Source organism: Passer montanus, unplaced genomic scaffold, assembly GCF_014805655.1.
Source record: "Passer montanus isolate IOZ18808 unplaced genomic scaffold, ASM1480565v1 scaffold117, whole genome shotgun sequence".
NCBI classification, from domain to species: domain Eukaryota; kingdom Metazoa; phylum Chordata; class Aves; order Passeriformes; family Passeridae; genus Passer; species Passer montanus.
In genome coordinates, this window is record NW_024358389.1 from 627,329 (window position 1) to 641,008 (window position 13,680).

At 62.6% G+C, this 13,680-nt stretch overlaps 2 protein-coding genes across 3 annotated transcripts in view; both read left to right on the forward strand.

Annotated features, from left to right (window-relative positions):
* The window catches only part of KAT2A (lysine acetyltransferase 2A), an 8,188-nt gene extending 1,457 nt beyond the window's left edge, over positions 1 to 6,731 (forward strand). Inside the window, exons 2-19 of the mRNA XM_039697200.1 lie at positions 5 to 167; positions 923 to 1,046; positions 1,462 to 1,607; positions 1,957 to 2,046; positions 2,190 to 2,371; positions 2,583 to 2,774; positions 2,862 to 2,968; positions 3,095 to 3,202; positions 3,289 to 3,425; positions 3,556 to 3,764; positions 3,835 to 3,961; positions 4,180 to 4,290; positions 4,380 to 4,523; positions 4,781 to 4,895; positions 4,987 to 5,023; positions 5,158 to 5,221; positions 5,425 to 5,509; positions 5,722 to 6,731. Coding sequence (XP_039553134.1) covers positions 5 to 167; positions 923 to 1,046; positions 1,462 to 1,607; positions 1,957 to 2,046; positions 2,190 to 2,371; positions 2,583 to 2,774; positions 2,862 to 2,968; positions 3,095 to 3,202; positions 3,289 to 3,425; positions 3,556 to 3,764; positions 3,835 to 3,961; positions 4,180 to 4,290; positions 4,380 to 4,523; positions 4,781 to 4,895; positions 4,987 to 5,023; positions 5,158 to 5,221; positions 5,425 to 5,509; positions 5,722 to 5,915 — 2,335 coding nt within the window. The 3' untranslated portion in view covers positions 5,916 to 6,731. The remainder of the gene's footprint in view (positions 1 to 4; positions 168 to 922; positions 1,047 to 1,461; positions 1,608 to 1,956; positions 2,047 to 2,189; positions 2,372 to 2,582; positions 2,775 to 2,861; positions 2,969 to 3,094; positions 3,203 to 3,288; positions 3,426 to 3,555; positions 3,765 to 3,834; positions 3,962 to 4,179; positions 4,291 to 4,379; positions 4,524 to 4,780; positions 4,896 to 4,986; positions 5,024 to 5,157; positions 5,222 to 5,424; positions 5,510 to 5,721) is intronic.
* DHX58 (DExH-box helicase 58) lies at positions 6,707 to 12,273 on the forward strand. 2 transcript variants are annotated; one of them, XM_039697325.1, is made up of 12 exons: positions 6,707 to 7,321; positions 7,398 to 7,599; positions 7,686 to 7,876; positions 8,058 to 8,174; positions 8,383 to 8,509; positions 8,589 to 8,771; positions 8,855 to 9,111; positions 9,217 to 9,366; positions 9,603 to 9,764; positions 11,000 to 11,190; positions 11,357 to 11,453; positions 11,727 to 12,273. In XM_039697325.1, the coding sequence occupies exons 1-12, from the start codon at positions 6,719 to 6,721 to the stop codon at positions 11,904 to 11,906; spliced, it is 2,460 nt and encodes an 819-aa protein (XP_039553259.1). In that variant the 5' UTR covers positions 6,707 to 6,718; the 3' UTR covers positions 11,907 to 12,273. The 2 variants fall into 2 exon arrangements, with proteins under 2 accessions (XP_039553259.1, XP_039553258.1); XM_039697324.1 differs by lacking the exons at positions 11,000 to 11,190; positions 11,357 to 11,453; positions 11,727 to 12,273 and having other exon boundaries at positions 6,707 to 7,300; positions 9,603 to 9,891.
* Positions 12,274 to 13,680: the final 1,407 nt, after the last annotated feature.

Sequence of the window (13,680 nt, forward strand, 5' to 3'; positions counted from 1 at the left end):
CGGGGACGGCGGCGGCGAGCGGGGGCACGGCCGGGGGAGCGGGGTCCAGCGACCCGGCACGGCCCGGGCTGAGCCAGCAGCAGCGGGCGAGCCAGCGCAAGGCGCAGGTGCGGGGGTTCCCCCGCGGGAAGAAGCTGGAGAAGCTGGGGGTGTTCTCGGCTTGCAAGGTGGGAACGGCGGCACCGGGAGGGCACGGGTGGGGGAGGCAAGGACGGGCATGGCTGGGGGTGCAGGGGATGCAGGAGTGGGGGTTCAGTGCTGTGCATGGGTGGGGATGCAGGGTGAGGATGGTGACCTGGGTGGGGATGAAGGATGGGGATACTCACATGAGAGGGGGATGCAGGATGAGGATGCTGACACGAGGGGGGATGAAGGGTGAGGATGCTGACCTGGGTAGAGGATGCAGGGTGAGGATACTCACATGAGGGGGGATGCAGGATGGGGATGCTGACATGAGGGGGGATGCAGGATGGGGATGCTGACATGAGGGGGGATGCAGGATGAGGATGCTGACCTGGGAAGAGGATGCAGGATGGGGATGCTGACCTGGGTAGAGGATGCAGGAGGGGGCTGCAAGGACGTTTATGGGTGTAGGAGGGGAATTTAGGGATGCAGGAGGGTGAGAGCAAGGAATCCACGGACAAAGGATGCGGGATTGGGATGTGCATGGGGTGCAGGATGGGGGTGCTGGGCTGTGTGCAGGCAGGGGGGCAGGAAGAGGGTGCTGAGTTGCCCAAGGGAGGTGCAGGGAGGTCACTGGGCAGGGGCTGCAGGGTCCTGGGGCTGCACGGGGCAGTGTTGGGGGGTGGGTGATGCTGAGAAAAGCTGGGCTGGGTGAAAAGGGGTGGGTGGGAGCCAGGAAAATCCTTTGGCCACAGAAGGTGGCAGCCACTGCAATGACCACCGCTGTCCCTCTTCCCAGGCCAACGATGCCTGCAAGTGCAATGGCTGGAAGAACCCCAACCCCCCCACAGCCCCTCGGATGGACCTGCAGCAGCCAGTGACCAACCTGAGCGAGCCGTGCCGGAGCTGTGGCCATGCTCTGGGTAACTCCTGTGGCACCCCTGGGCAGGGCGAGGGCTGCCGCTCCCTCGGTGCCACTGTGGTGCTGATCCCTCCCTCGGTGTCACTGTGGCTCTGACCCCTCAGTGTCACTGTGGTTCTGACCCCTCCCTCAGTGTCACTGCAGTGCTGCTCCCTCGGTGTCACTGTGGTTCTGACCCCTCAGTGTCACCGTGCTGCTCCTCCCTTCAGTGTCACTGTGGTGCTGACCCCTCAGTGTCACTGCAGTGCTGCTCCCTCGATGGCACTGTGGCTCTGACCCCTCAGTGTCACTGTGGTTCTGACCCCTCCCTCAGTGTCACTGCAGTGCTGCTCCCTCGGTGTCACTGTGGTTCTGACCCCTCAGTGTCACCGTGCTGCTGCTCCCCTGGTCTCACCGTGGATTTCTCTCTGGCACAGCTGACCACGTGTCCCACCTGGAGAACGTCTCAGAGGAGGAGATCAACCGTCTGCTGGGCATGGTGGTGGATGTGGAGAACCTCTTCATGTCCGTGCACAAGGAGGAGGACACGGACACCAAGCAGGTCTATTTCTACCTGTTCAAGGTATGTCTCACTGCCCCACTCATGGGGGACTTGTGCAGAGTTTCTGCTCATTGTGGGGTTGCTGTCCCACTGTTTGTGCTCTGTTGGAGCTGGGGCTGGAGCTGGGGCTGTGAGTCATCCCACAGCCCAGAGGCCTGGAATGCTGACCCTGTTCTGGAGTGACTTTCTGGCCCTGAATTCCCTAGGGGGCAGTTCTAGGGGATGAATGGCTGTGCTCCAAAGGCAGCACCAGTGCCTTCCTGGTTGTAGAAATTGGAGCAGCCCCATGGCAGCATTCAGCCACGTCCACCATTCCTGGAGCATCCAGTTCCTGGGACTCTCTTGACTGTGTCTGTTGGTGTCTTTGTAGCTGCTGCGGAAGTGCATCCTGCAGATGAGCCAGCCTGTGGTCGAGGGGTCCCTGGGGAGCCCTCCCTTTGAGAAACCAAACATTGAGCAGGTGAGGCTGCTGTCAGGCTGCTCTCAACACTGCCCTGATGGCTTGTCCTGTGTTCTGCTGCTCTTGCATGCTCCCCTCACTCTCTGGGAGGCAGCATGGAAGAGCCCAGAGCAGCCCCTGGCACCCTCCCATCCTCTCCCCAGGGAGTCCTGAATTTTGTGCAGTACAAGTTCAGCCACTTGCCGCCCAAGGAGCGCCAGACCATGTACGAGCTCTCCAAGATGTTCCTGCTGTGCCTCAACTACTGGAAGCTGGAGACGCCGTCCCAGTTCCGCCAGCGCTCCCAGAACGACGATGTGGCCACCTACAAGGTCAACTACACCAGGTGAGGAGGGCAGGGGGCCACTGAGCCAGCCACCCTGGGGTCTCCCACACTGTCAGTCACTAGGAGAGCAGGCACCCAGTGGGGCCAAAGCTTCTGAATGTCAGCTGTGCCTTCATCCAGCCTGCTCCCAGCAGCACTCTCCCAGGAGGGACATGGTTGCTCTGGGGTCTCTGCTTCCAGCCCTGTCTCCAGAGCCCGTTCTGTCCCACAGGTGGCTGTGCTACTGCCACGTGCCACAGAGCTGTGACAGCCTGCCCCGCTATGAGACCACGCACGTCTTTGGGCGCAGCCTCCTCAAGTCCATCTTCACGGTGACCCGCCGGCAGCTGCTGGAGAAGTTCCGGGTGGAGAAGGACAAGCTGGTGCCAGAGAAGAGGACACTGATCCTCACCCACTTCCCCAAGTAGGTGCCCAGTGTGGAGATGGCTGCTGGAGCACTGAGGGCACTCCTCCTTTGGGATGCTGGTGCTGATGGGCCACTCCCTTCCAGGTTCCTCTCCATGCTGGAGGAGGAGATCTACGGTGAGAACTCTCCGATCTGGGAGGCTGATTTCACAGTGCCAGCTGCAGAGGGTGCCCAGCTGGTGTCTCGCCCAGGTATTTCAGGAAGCAGCTCCCCCTGTTTGGGGGCTGAGGGATGAAAGGTGTGGCAGAGCAGTGGCAGTGGCTGGGCTGCTGTGGTGTGATGCATTTTCAGTCGCGGGCACCGTGGGTCTGTTGCAGCTGCAGTCAGCACCGTTGCTGTGCCCACCACTCCTCTCTTCAGCAAGAAGCTCAGCAGCAGCAGCTCGGCCACCAGCCTGGACACCAGCACCCCAGAACCCCTGCCAGGTAAGGTCCCATGAGCCCACCCCAAAAAGCTGGAACTGTCCGTGGTCCCTCCCAGCCCTGGATGTGCCACTCTGCTCCCGTGCCAGGAGAGAAGAGGAAGCTCCCCGAGAGCCTGACGCTGGAGGATGCCAAGCGGATCCGTGTCATGGGAGACATCCCCATGGAGCTGGTGAACGAGGTCATGCTGACCATCACGGACCCTGCAGCCATGCTGGGCCCCGAGGTATGCCCTGCAGCTGCTGGGGTGCCTGTAGCCCTCTCCACATCCCACAGAGCTGCTTCCCCAGCGTGCCAGGGTGGAGTGGGCTCCCCGAAGGAGGGCGTGCAGGGTCAGTGACCCCCCGTGCCCCCAGACCAGCCTGCTGTCGGCCAACGCGGCGCGGGACGAGACGGCGCGGCTGGAGGAGCGCCGCGGCATCATCGAGTTCCACGTCATCGGCAACTCGCTCTCCCAGAAATCCAACAAGAAGATCCTGATGTGGCTGGTGGGGCTGCAGAACGTCTTCTCTCACCAGCTGCCCCGCATGCCCAAGGAGTACATCACTCGCCTCGTCTTTGACCCGTGCGTGGCTGGGGGGTGCATGGGGGCCGGTGTGGGGGGCTCCCCTCACCCTCGGCCCTGCTGCCCGCAGGAAGCACAAGACCCTGGCACTGATCAAGGATGGACGAGTGATTGGGGGCATCTGCTTCCGCATGTTCCCTACCCAAGGCTTCACGGAGATTGTCTTCTGTGCTGTCACCTCCAATGAGCAAGTGAAGGTGAGAGCAGGCAGGTGGGCACACGCATCCTGGCGTGGGCAGGGTGGTCTCTCTGTAGCTGGTGTAGCCCCTTGGGCAGCCAAACCTGCTTGGCACTGGCCAGCCCCAAGCTGTGGTAGTTGCTCATCTTCCAGCTGCCCTTTGCATGGGTGGGAGGGGGTTGTTTATCCCAGATGGGGCTGCCTGGGGGGGTCTTTGTCTCATGGTACTTCCCCAAGGGCTATGGGACGCACCTGATGAACCACCTGAAGGAGTACCACATCAAGCACAACATCCTCTACTTCCTCACCTATGCAGACGAGTACGCCATCGGCTACTTCAAAAAGCAGGTGGGCTCCTTTCCCTGGGAGCTGCTCCCAGCTCTGCTGCACACCTGCCTCCTCCCACCTACCCCCTCCCACCTGCCCTGCTCTCCTAGGGCTTTTCCAAGGACATCAAAGTCCCCAAGAGCCGCTACCTGGGGTACATCAAGGACTACGAGGGGGCGACCCTGATGGAGTGTGAGCTGAACCCCCGCATCCCCTACACCGAGCTTTCACACATCATCAAGAAGCAGAAGGAGGTATGGCCCAGGGGTGGGCACAAGGGTAGGTGACTGCCAGCCACCCCCAAAAGCAGAGGAGAGGCGTGGGGCTGTGCTGGCCCTGAGAGCAGACTTGCAGGGCAGCGAGGGGGCACTGGTGGCGTTGACACAGGCTGGGGTTGTCTCTGGTCCTGCACGGTGGGTTTGTGGGGTCCCACATCACAGTGTGGCTCCCTGGAGCATCCTGCAGCCCCCACTCATCTGCTCTGCTCCCTTCCAACCCCCATTCCCTGCAGATCATCAAGAAGTTGATTGAGAGGAAACAGGCGCAGATCCGCAAAGTCTACCCGGGCCTGACCTGCTTCAAGGAGGGCGTGCGGCAGATCCCCATCGAGAGCGTGCCTGGCATCCGTGAGTCCTGGCAGGGCTCTGGCAGGAGGGCTCTGTCCTCCCTCCCCATGGCTGCAGCGCAGACATGGTGACACTGACACTTGTCTTCCAGGAGAAACAGGATGGAAACCGCTGGGGAAGGAGAAGGGGTGAGTGCTGCATGGGGGTGGGGGTAGATCTGCTGCAGCAGGGCTGGGGGCTCAGCTCGGGCTGTGCCTCAGTCTTGGTGTTTTCCTGGCCCTGGAGTGGAGAGAGGCTGATGGGCACTGGCTTTGTCCTGCAGGAAGGAGCTGAAGGACCCAGACCAGCTCTACAACATGCTGAAGAACCTCCTGGCCCAGATCAAGGTGTGGGCAGGAAAGGAGCCTCACTCTGGGGTGCCTGTCCACCTGACAGCCCTCAGAGCTGCCTCCCTTGGGGTGGGCTGTACAGGACTTTGCCCCTGGGGACTGCTGGGGTGACCCAGGTGTGGGGGGAGCAGCACCCCAGGGTGCTGGAGCAGACAATGGTTGTGTGTTCATTGCTCCAACTGCCCCCCACTTCTCCCCAGACCCACCCCAGTGCGTGGCCCTTCATGGAGCCAGTGAAGAAGTCAGAGGCACCAGACTACTACGAGATCATCCGCTTCCCCATTGGTAGGTTGCTGTGTCCAGCCCCCCAGGACAGGATTGCAGAAGAGGGGGCTGAGAACCCCACATTAATCGTGGGCTCTGTGCTGGGGATCATGTTTGGGGCAGTGGGAGCCCAGAGTGAGGGAGGGGTGAGCTGAGACACATGGCTGGTATCCACCTCAGTGGCTGGGGGCTGCAGAAACCTGGGGAGGGGTCCTGACCTGTGCCACGTGCAGACCTGAAGACCATGACGGAGCGGCTGAAGAACCGCTACTACGTCACCAAGAAGCTGTTCATCGCCGACCTGCAGCGCATCATCACCAACTGCCGCGAGTACAACCCGCCCGACAGCGACTACTGCAAGTGTGCCAACACCCTCGAGAAGTTCTTCTACTTCAAGCTCAAGGAGGGGGGGCTCATCGACAAGTAGAGGGGGCTGGCCTGGATCTGCTGTGGCCACCGGCCCTGCCGTGGGAGGGACAGGGCTCCTGTGGGATCCAGCCCCACTCTTTCTCTGCTGGAGGGATTGGTGCTGCTGAGCAGCCTGGGGAGCTGGGCTTTCCTTCTTGGGGAGCCACAGGGGCTGGGGGGGTGGTGCTTTTATCCTTGAGGTGCTCTGGCTGCCTCTCCTAGGGAATTGGAGCTGCCTCATCAGGATCTGCCCAGGGTAGGGACAGCACTGAGCTCCTGCCTCTGCCTGGGGAGGGGGAGCCCCCTGACCCCTGTGCACCCCCCTTACCTGGGATTGTGCCTTCTGCCCTGACTCCCTGTGGCAGGGCAGGGGCACACAAGTGCTTTGGTTTCTGCTCCGTCCACCTGCAGGCAGCCCCTGCCCCTCACACTGAATGTACGGCGGGGTCAGCCCCGCAGCGGTGCTGCTCCTGGGCCAGGGTCCTGCTGGGCAGGGGGCTCTGCCCTGCACGCCCAGCTCCTGCTGCCTCTGTCAGCCCTTCCCTCCCCCGGGGCAGGCCTGCCTTCCCTGCCTGTACATCCTCCCAGCCTGCCCCTGCTGCCAGCTGGGGCGTGGGGGGCTGCCAGCCCCAGTCCTGCCCCTCTGAGTGCCAGGGAGGGGGGCTGCCCGGTGCTGTGCTGGCCTCTGCTCCCTGCTCTGCTCTGGCTGGCAGCCACCTCTGCTTGTCCCCACCTTGCCACCCCCTCCTTGTGCCCCCCACTCCCCCATTCCACTTGACTGGTGTTTTCATTGGTTTGTTTGTTTGTTTGTTTTTTTAATAAATGTCCTCGTGCAGCCCCAGATCCATCCTTGGGGCTCACCCCGGCGTGGTAGGCGAGGTGGGGACAGCCTGGGATGTTCTGGATGGTGCTGGGGACGGGAACAGGAACAGCTCGGGGTGGGGAGAGTGCGAAGATCCCCGTGGACGGGCTGGGGTGCACTGGGCAGAGTTGGGGTGCAGGGCGTTGACAGGCGGGGGCGCAGCGGTGCGGGGAGGTTCTGTGGGAGCTCCACTCGCTTTTGGTTTCGGTTCCAGCTCGGAGCCGGGGCTCCCGGGGGATCCGCGGGCGGCTCGGCTCGGCTCGGCTCGGTTTGCCCCGGCTCGGCCGGCGTGGCCCCCCCTTGCCGGGCCTCCCCCGTGCCCCGCCCGCCTCTCTCGGCGCCGCCTCCAGTTTCGTTTCCCGGTGCGGCGGCTCCGGGGCGCGGAGCGGCGGGGAATGGAGCTCCGGGGGTACCAGAGGGAGGCGGCGGCCCCGGCCCTGCGCGGCCGCAACAGCATCGTGTGGCTGCCCACGGGAGCCGGCAAGACCCGCGTGGCCGTGCACGTCTGCCGGCGACACCTGGAGAGCCGGCGGGGCGCCAAGGTGGCCGTGCTTGTCAACAAGGTGCTGCCCTGCCCCGGCACCGCGGAGACACCGGTGGTGGTGCCAGGGGGTGCTGAGCGTGGTGCTGTGGGCGCAGGTGCACCTGGTGGACCAGCACACCGAGAAGGAGTTCCACGCGCTGCAGGACACCTTCAAGGTGACGTCCATCAGCGGGGACACCAGCCACAAAACCTTCTTCGCCGACCTGGTGAAGAAGAGCGACGTTGTCATCTGCACGGCGCAGATTCTGCAGAACGCCCTGGTCAGCACGGAGGAGGACATGCACGTGGAGCTGACAGGTGGGCACCAGGCTGCAGCCACTGCTGTAGCTGAGCCCCGAGCTGAGCAACCATCTCACCCCGCTCCCCTCCCTGGCCTGGAGCAGATTTCTCGCTGCTGGTGATAGACGAGTGCCACCACACGCACAAGGACGCCGTCTACAACAAGATCATGCTGAGATACCTCCAGCGCAAGCTCGGTGGGCAGCAGGACCTGCCACAGGTCCTGGGGCTGACGGCATCCCCTGGCACTGGGGGGGCAACATCCTTTGAGGGAGCTGTGGAGCACATCCTGCAGGTGCGTCCTGTGCCCCCTGCCCTGTTTCAGCACAGCTTCCCCTGGGGTTCAGCAGGCTGTTCCTCGGGATGGGGGTTGATGCCCAGGTGTGTGGGTGCTGGGCAGCTTGGAGGAGTCATCCCCAGACTGCACTGTCCTGGGCAGCTGGGCTCAGGGTGGAAGCAGGGTCTTTCCCTCTCAGATCTGTGCCAACCTGGACACTGAGAAGATCACATCGGTGCAGGACGAGTTGCAGCACCTGCAGAGCCACGTCCCCCAACCCAAGAAGCAGTATGACCTGTGCCAGGAGAGAGTGCAGGTGAGGGGTGGCTGCTCAGAGCCATGGGGTGCTCGCTGGGTGGAAGATGAGACCCCCAAGCCCTGCTGGTGAGGGGCCTTCATCTGCTTCACTCAGAGTGAATAACCAGTTGACCCAGAGCTTTGCTGCTGGGGGATCCTGCAACTGTCTTGGTCCCACCATGCAAGCAGCCACAATTCCCGGGTCCTGAGCCCCTCTCTGCTCCCAGGACCCCTTTGGTGATCAGCTGAAGAAGGTGATGGTGCAGATCCAGCAGTTCATGGAGAAGCCGGATTTCCCACGGGACTTTGGCACGCAGATTTACGAGCAGCGCATTGTGGAGCTGGAGAAGACAGGTGAGGGCGTGGCAGGCTGGGCGTGGCAGGGCCGAGCCGCGGGGCCAGGCTGTGACAGCCGTGTCCCCTGCCCTGCCAGCTGCAGAGATGTTTTGTCGCAAGACGCGCGTGTGCGCCCTGCACCTGCGCAAGTACAACGACGCTTTGCTGATCAACGACACCGTGAGGATGCTCGACGCCTTCCAGTGCCTGCAGCAGTTCTACAGCACTGAGAGGGATAAGAAGGATCCCACCGAGCAGTTCCTCACTGCCACCTTTGAGGGTAACAGAGGGGCGTGGAGGGGGGTGATGCTGGCTGCATTTGGGGTGCAGGGAGTGTCCCTGACACCCCAGTCACCTGCGCAGAGAACAGGGCGAGCCTGCAGGCCCTTGCTGGGGATCACCGCTATGAGAACCCCAGGCTGGCCAAGCTGGAGAGGATCCTGCGTGAGCACTTTCAGCCCCTGGGCACTTCTCGTGGCATCGTCTTCACCAAGACAAGGCAGAGTGCCCACAGCCTGCTCAGCTGGCTGCAGACCACGGCCACGCTCCGTGGGCAGCACATCAGGGCCGCCGTCCTCACCGGCGCCGGCTACAGCAACCAGACCAGGCACATGACCCAGGTGAGTGCAGGGTGGGCAGGAACTGCACCCACCCCACTGTGCACGTTTTGGGGGTCTCAGAGCCCTACACAGAGCTGCTGAAACACCACCCCCCTGTCTACCCAGAATGAGCAGCAGGATGTGATCAAGCAGTTCCGTCAGGGAGCCCTCAACCTGCTCTTCTCCACCAGTGTGGCCGAGGAGGGCCTGGACATCCCCGAGTGCAACATCGTGGTCCGCTACGGGCTGATGACCAACGAGATTGCCATGATGCAGGTGCTGCCCAGGCTCCTTCTGGCCCTGCCAGGATCCCCCAAAGCCACGGGGGTGGGACATGGGGGCTCTTGCATTCCCTGCAGGCAGCTCCTCGGGGATGAGCCCAGCCCCTGGCAGAACATCCCCTTGGCAAGGCTCAGGGGAGGGTGGAGGTGGTTTTGTCCTCACAGGGTGGCACAGAAGGGTTGGCTGTGTCCCTCATCTGTTGACTGCAACATCTGGACCTTGCCCTGCAGGCCCGGGGCCGTGCCCGTGCTGAGAACAGTGTCTACTCTGTCCTTGCCAAAGCCAACACCAGGGAGGTGACCCGAGAGCTGCTCAACGAGGACCTGGTGGAGCTCATGAAGAGCGCGATCCAGGCTGTGCAAGCCATGCCTGAGCAGGAGTACTTCCAAAAGGTGGGCACTGGGTGCTGCTGTGGGCACTGGCAGGGCCAGGCAGCTCTTGCTGTGTCTCAGGGAAACACCAGATCCTGGGATGGGGCCATGTGAGGGGCCTGGGCCAGCGTGTGCCCGTCCTGCCCTGCCTGTCCTGCTCTGTGCTTGATGCATCCCTCGGTAGCCATGGGTCTTGCTGTGTGTGCCATCTGTCCTGTGCTGATCCCTGTCCCCTGCTGTTTGGGTTAATTTGGGGGGCTCCCCAAGCTGTGTGTTGGCTGGTAGCAGCAGGCAGGCAAGGAGACTCCACCACGGGGGTGGGACATGGGGGCTCTTGCATTCCCTGCAGGCAGCTCCTCAGGGATGAGCCCAGCCCCTGGCAGAACCTTTCCTTGGCAAGGCTCAGGGGAGGGTGGAGGTGGTTTTGTCCTCACAGGGTGGCACAGAAGGGTTGGCTGTGTCCCTCATCTGTTGACTGCAACATCTGGACCTTGCCCTGCAGGCCCGGGGCCGTGCCCGTGCTGAGAACAGTGTCTACTCTGTCCTTGCCAAAGCCAACACCAGGGAGGTGACCCGAGAGCTGCTCAACGAGGACCTGGTGGAGCTCATGAAGAGCGCGATCCAGGCTGTGCAAGCCATGCCTGAGCAGGAGTACTTCCAAAAGGTGGGCACTGGGTGCTGCTGTGGGCACTGACAGGGCCAGGCAGCTCTTGCTGTGTCTCAGGGAAACACCAGATCCTGGGATGGGGCCATGTGAGGGGCCTGGGCCAGCGTGTGCCCGTCCTGCCCTGCCTGTCCTGCTCTGTGCTTGATGCGTCCCTCGGTAGCCATGGGTCTTGCTGTGTGTGCCATCTGTCCTGTGCTGATCCCTGTCCCCTGCTGTTTGGGTTAATTTGGGGGGCTCCCCAAGCTGTGTGTTGGCTGGTAGCAGCAGGCAGGCAAGGAGACTCCACGTGGCTTCTGAGGGTGTTGATTAGGTGAGGGTTTTTTGGGGGTCCCACCACCAGGAGCAGCATGGTTATTGAGGGAGAAGGGGGGAAGGGGGAGGGAGGGGGAGAGAAGGGCCAAGAGAGAGTCTGGTCCATCTCACACAGCTTAAGAGAGAAATTCAAATTGGGCACAGAACAAGACTTGGGCCAATGGGGTTACAGACACATGAGAGTTCAGGGCAGGAACACAGCTTGGACTAAACCGTACATTTTGGAGGGGTGAGACAGAGCCTAGCACGTAACTAAAATGCACCACCACACCCCCAGATCCAGGAGCTGCAGCGGGTGGCCGTGGCCAGCTGGCTGATGAGGGAGGCCAGGATCAGTGAGCGGCGGCAGCTGCACGACCCCGCTGCTGTTCAGCTGTACTGCATCAACTGCAACAGGGCCGTGTGCCGGGGCAGCGACATCCGCACCGTGGAGGGCATGCACCACGTCAACATCAACCCCAAATTCGGGTAGGAGGCTCATGGGCAGGCAGAGGGGTAAGGGTAGCACCAGCCTGCTGCCAGCTCTTTGTCAGGGATCTCGGCACAGGGAGATTGTGGATTTGTTTGACTGTGGGGCACCTGTTTGTGTCCCCTGCACCATCATCCTTACTGTCTGGTGGCCCCTTCCTTCCAGGTCGTATTACAGAGTTTCCTCTGGGAAAATACAGTTCCAGAGGACTTTCAAGGACTGGGAGCCTGGCTGCCGCATTTCCTGCAAAGACTGCAGCCAGGTGAGCACCACAATTCCCCTGTGCCTGCAGCCAGCCAGAGCTGGAGGGACAGCAAGGGCTGTGCCTTGTGTCCCAGCTCACAGCTGCACATGCCTGTGTCATGTGTGTGCTGTGGGACATGGGCACAGGCTGTCTCCAGAGGAGAGACATGCCTTGGGACATGCCTTGGGTCTCAAATCATCCCTTTCTCACTCTGAGCTGTCCCCTGCCTGTGGCCCTGCAGCCTGGGGACACTCTGTGTGCCTCAGGTAATGTCCCCTCCCTGTCACACAGGACTGGGGGATGGAGATGCTGTACCGGCAGGTGAAGCTGCCTATCCTCTGCATCAAGAACTTCGTGGTGGAGACACCAGCAGAGAAGAGGAGGTACAAGAAGTGGGGTGCTGTGACATTCCCCATCAAGGCGTTTGACTACCTGGAGTACTGCTCTGGCACCTACAGCCTGTCCTTCTAGCACGGCCTCTGTTCAGAAGAGTTTTCACAGGGTGTTTTCAGGGTGCTGCATGAAGAGGGGAAGCTTCCTTGACCCTTGGACAGAGAGCCATGGCTCACTCCTCTCTTCCTTGCCGATCTGAGCCCCAACAGCCCATCCCAAGCTGGAGCTGAAGGAGCTTTGCTGCATCCATGCAGGAAGGATGAGATGCTGGGATTGAAAACCACCCAAACCCTTCCTTGCTCCCCATGCTGCTGCCTTCTCCACAGCCTTCTGCCAGGAGAACCATCCCTTTCTGTGGGTCCAGGACACAGCCCAGTGCTTCTCCACTCTGCTTTATGAACTCCATGGGTCTCCATTAAAACACACAGGCTAGACTGAAGGGGCAGCATGGCTGCATCACTCATGGCAAGAGCTGGTTGGGTACAGGAGGCTTCGAGGGGGGACACGGCCCCAGGGCCAGAACCCAGGGGACAGTGAAGCCTGTGAGGCTGCCCGGCCCCACCCCACCCGCAGACAGTGCCCTGAGTGCCCCGTGTCAGCCACCCGAACCTTCCCGAGGCTCAGAAGGAGCCGAAACCCCTCTGGGGCAGCGCCAGGGGTCCCTGGGGGCTCTGGGTGTCCCCTCGGTCTCACCTGGGAGCGCCCTGGGGAGTTTTGCATCCGAGCTGCGGGGGTGCCGGGGGGCTTGCGGCAGGAGCGGGGACTGGGCTCGGGCCAGGACTGGGCCGGTTTTGGGGCGGGGGATTCGGTACCGGGGGATTCTGTAGTTTTGCATCCGAGCTGCGGGGGAGCCCGGGGGGCTTGCGGCAGGAGCGGGGACCGGGCTCGGGCCAGGACTGGGCCGGTTTTGGGGCGGGGGATTCGGTACCGGGGGATTCTGTTCCGCGGGATTCGGTACCGGGGGATTCTGTTCCGAGGGAGTCGGTACCCGGGATTGGGTACTGGGGGATTCGGTACGGAAGGATTCGGTGCCGAGGCATTGGGTACCGGGGGATTCAGTACCAAGGGATTGGGTACCGAGGGATTCGGTACCTCGGAATTCGGTACCGGGAGATTCGGTACCGGGGGATTCGGTACCGGGTGCGCAGCCCGGACTGCCCGTGCTGCCCCGCCGCCGGCCGCTGGAGGGAGCCCCGGACCGGGATGGGGGATGCCCGGGGAACCGGGAAACGATCCGGGGGGACCGAGGGATGCCTGGGGAACTGGGGAATGTTCGGGGAACCGGGAGATGATCCGGAGAACCGGGAAAGGATGCGAGGGGACCAGGGGATGCCCGTGGAATCGGGGGATGTTCGGGGAACCGGGAAAAGATCCCGGGGGACCGGGGGATGTTCTGGGAAGCGGGAGATGATCCGGCGAGTACCAGGGGATGCCCGTGGAATCGGGGGATGTTCGGGGAACCGGGAAAAGATCCCGGGGGACCGGGGGATGTTCTGGGAAGCGGGAGATGATCCGGCGAGTACCAGGGGATGCCCGTGGAATCGGGGGATGTTCTGAGAACCGGGGAGGTGATCCGAGGGGACCGGGGGATGCCCGTGGAACCGGGGAATGTTCAGAGAACTGGGGGATGGTCCGGGGGGTACTGGGGGATGCCCGTGTCACCGGGGGATGCCCGGGGAAGTGGGGGATGCTCCGGCGAGTCCAGGGGGCTGCAGCGCTCACACCTGCGGCTCCACGCGTGTCCCTTCCCCGCGGGACCCTGGCACACGTGTTGCTGCTGGCCCGGGGACGCCCCGGGGATGCTCGGCAGGTCCCGGGGATGCTGCAGGAGGACAAGGACATGTGCAGGGCA

Excerpts from the sequence above, each read along its gene's own strand:
- DHX58 (XM_039697325.1), top strand. The coding sequence starts at position 6,719 with ATGTCCTCGTGCAGCCCCAGATCCATCCTTGGGGCTCACCCCGGCGTG. Across the intron at positions 8,175-8,382 it reads TGTGCCAGGAGAGAGTGCAG|GACCCCTTTGGTGATCAGCT; the intron begins GTGAGGGGTGGC and ends CTCTGCTCCCAG. Across the intron at positions 9,367-9,602 it reads ACGAGATTGCCATGATGCAG|GCCCGGGGCCGTGCCCGTGC; the intron begins GTGCTGCCCAGG and ends CTTGCCCTGCAG.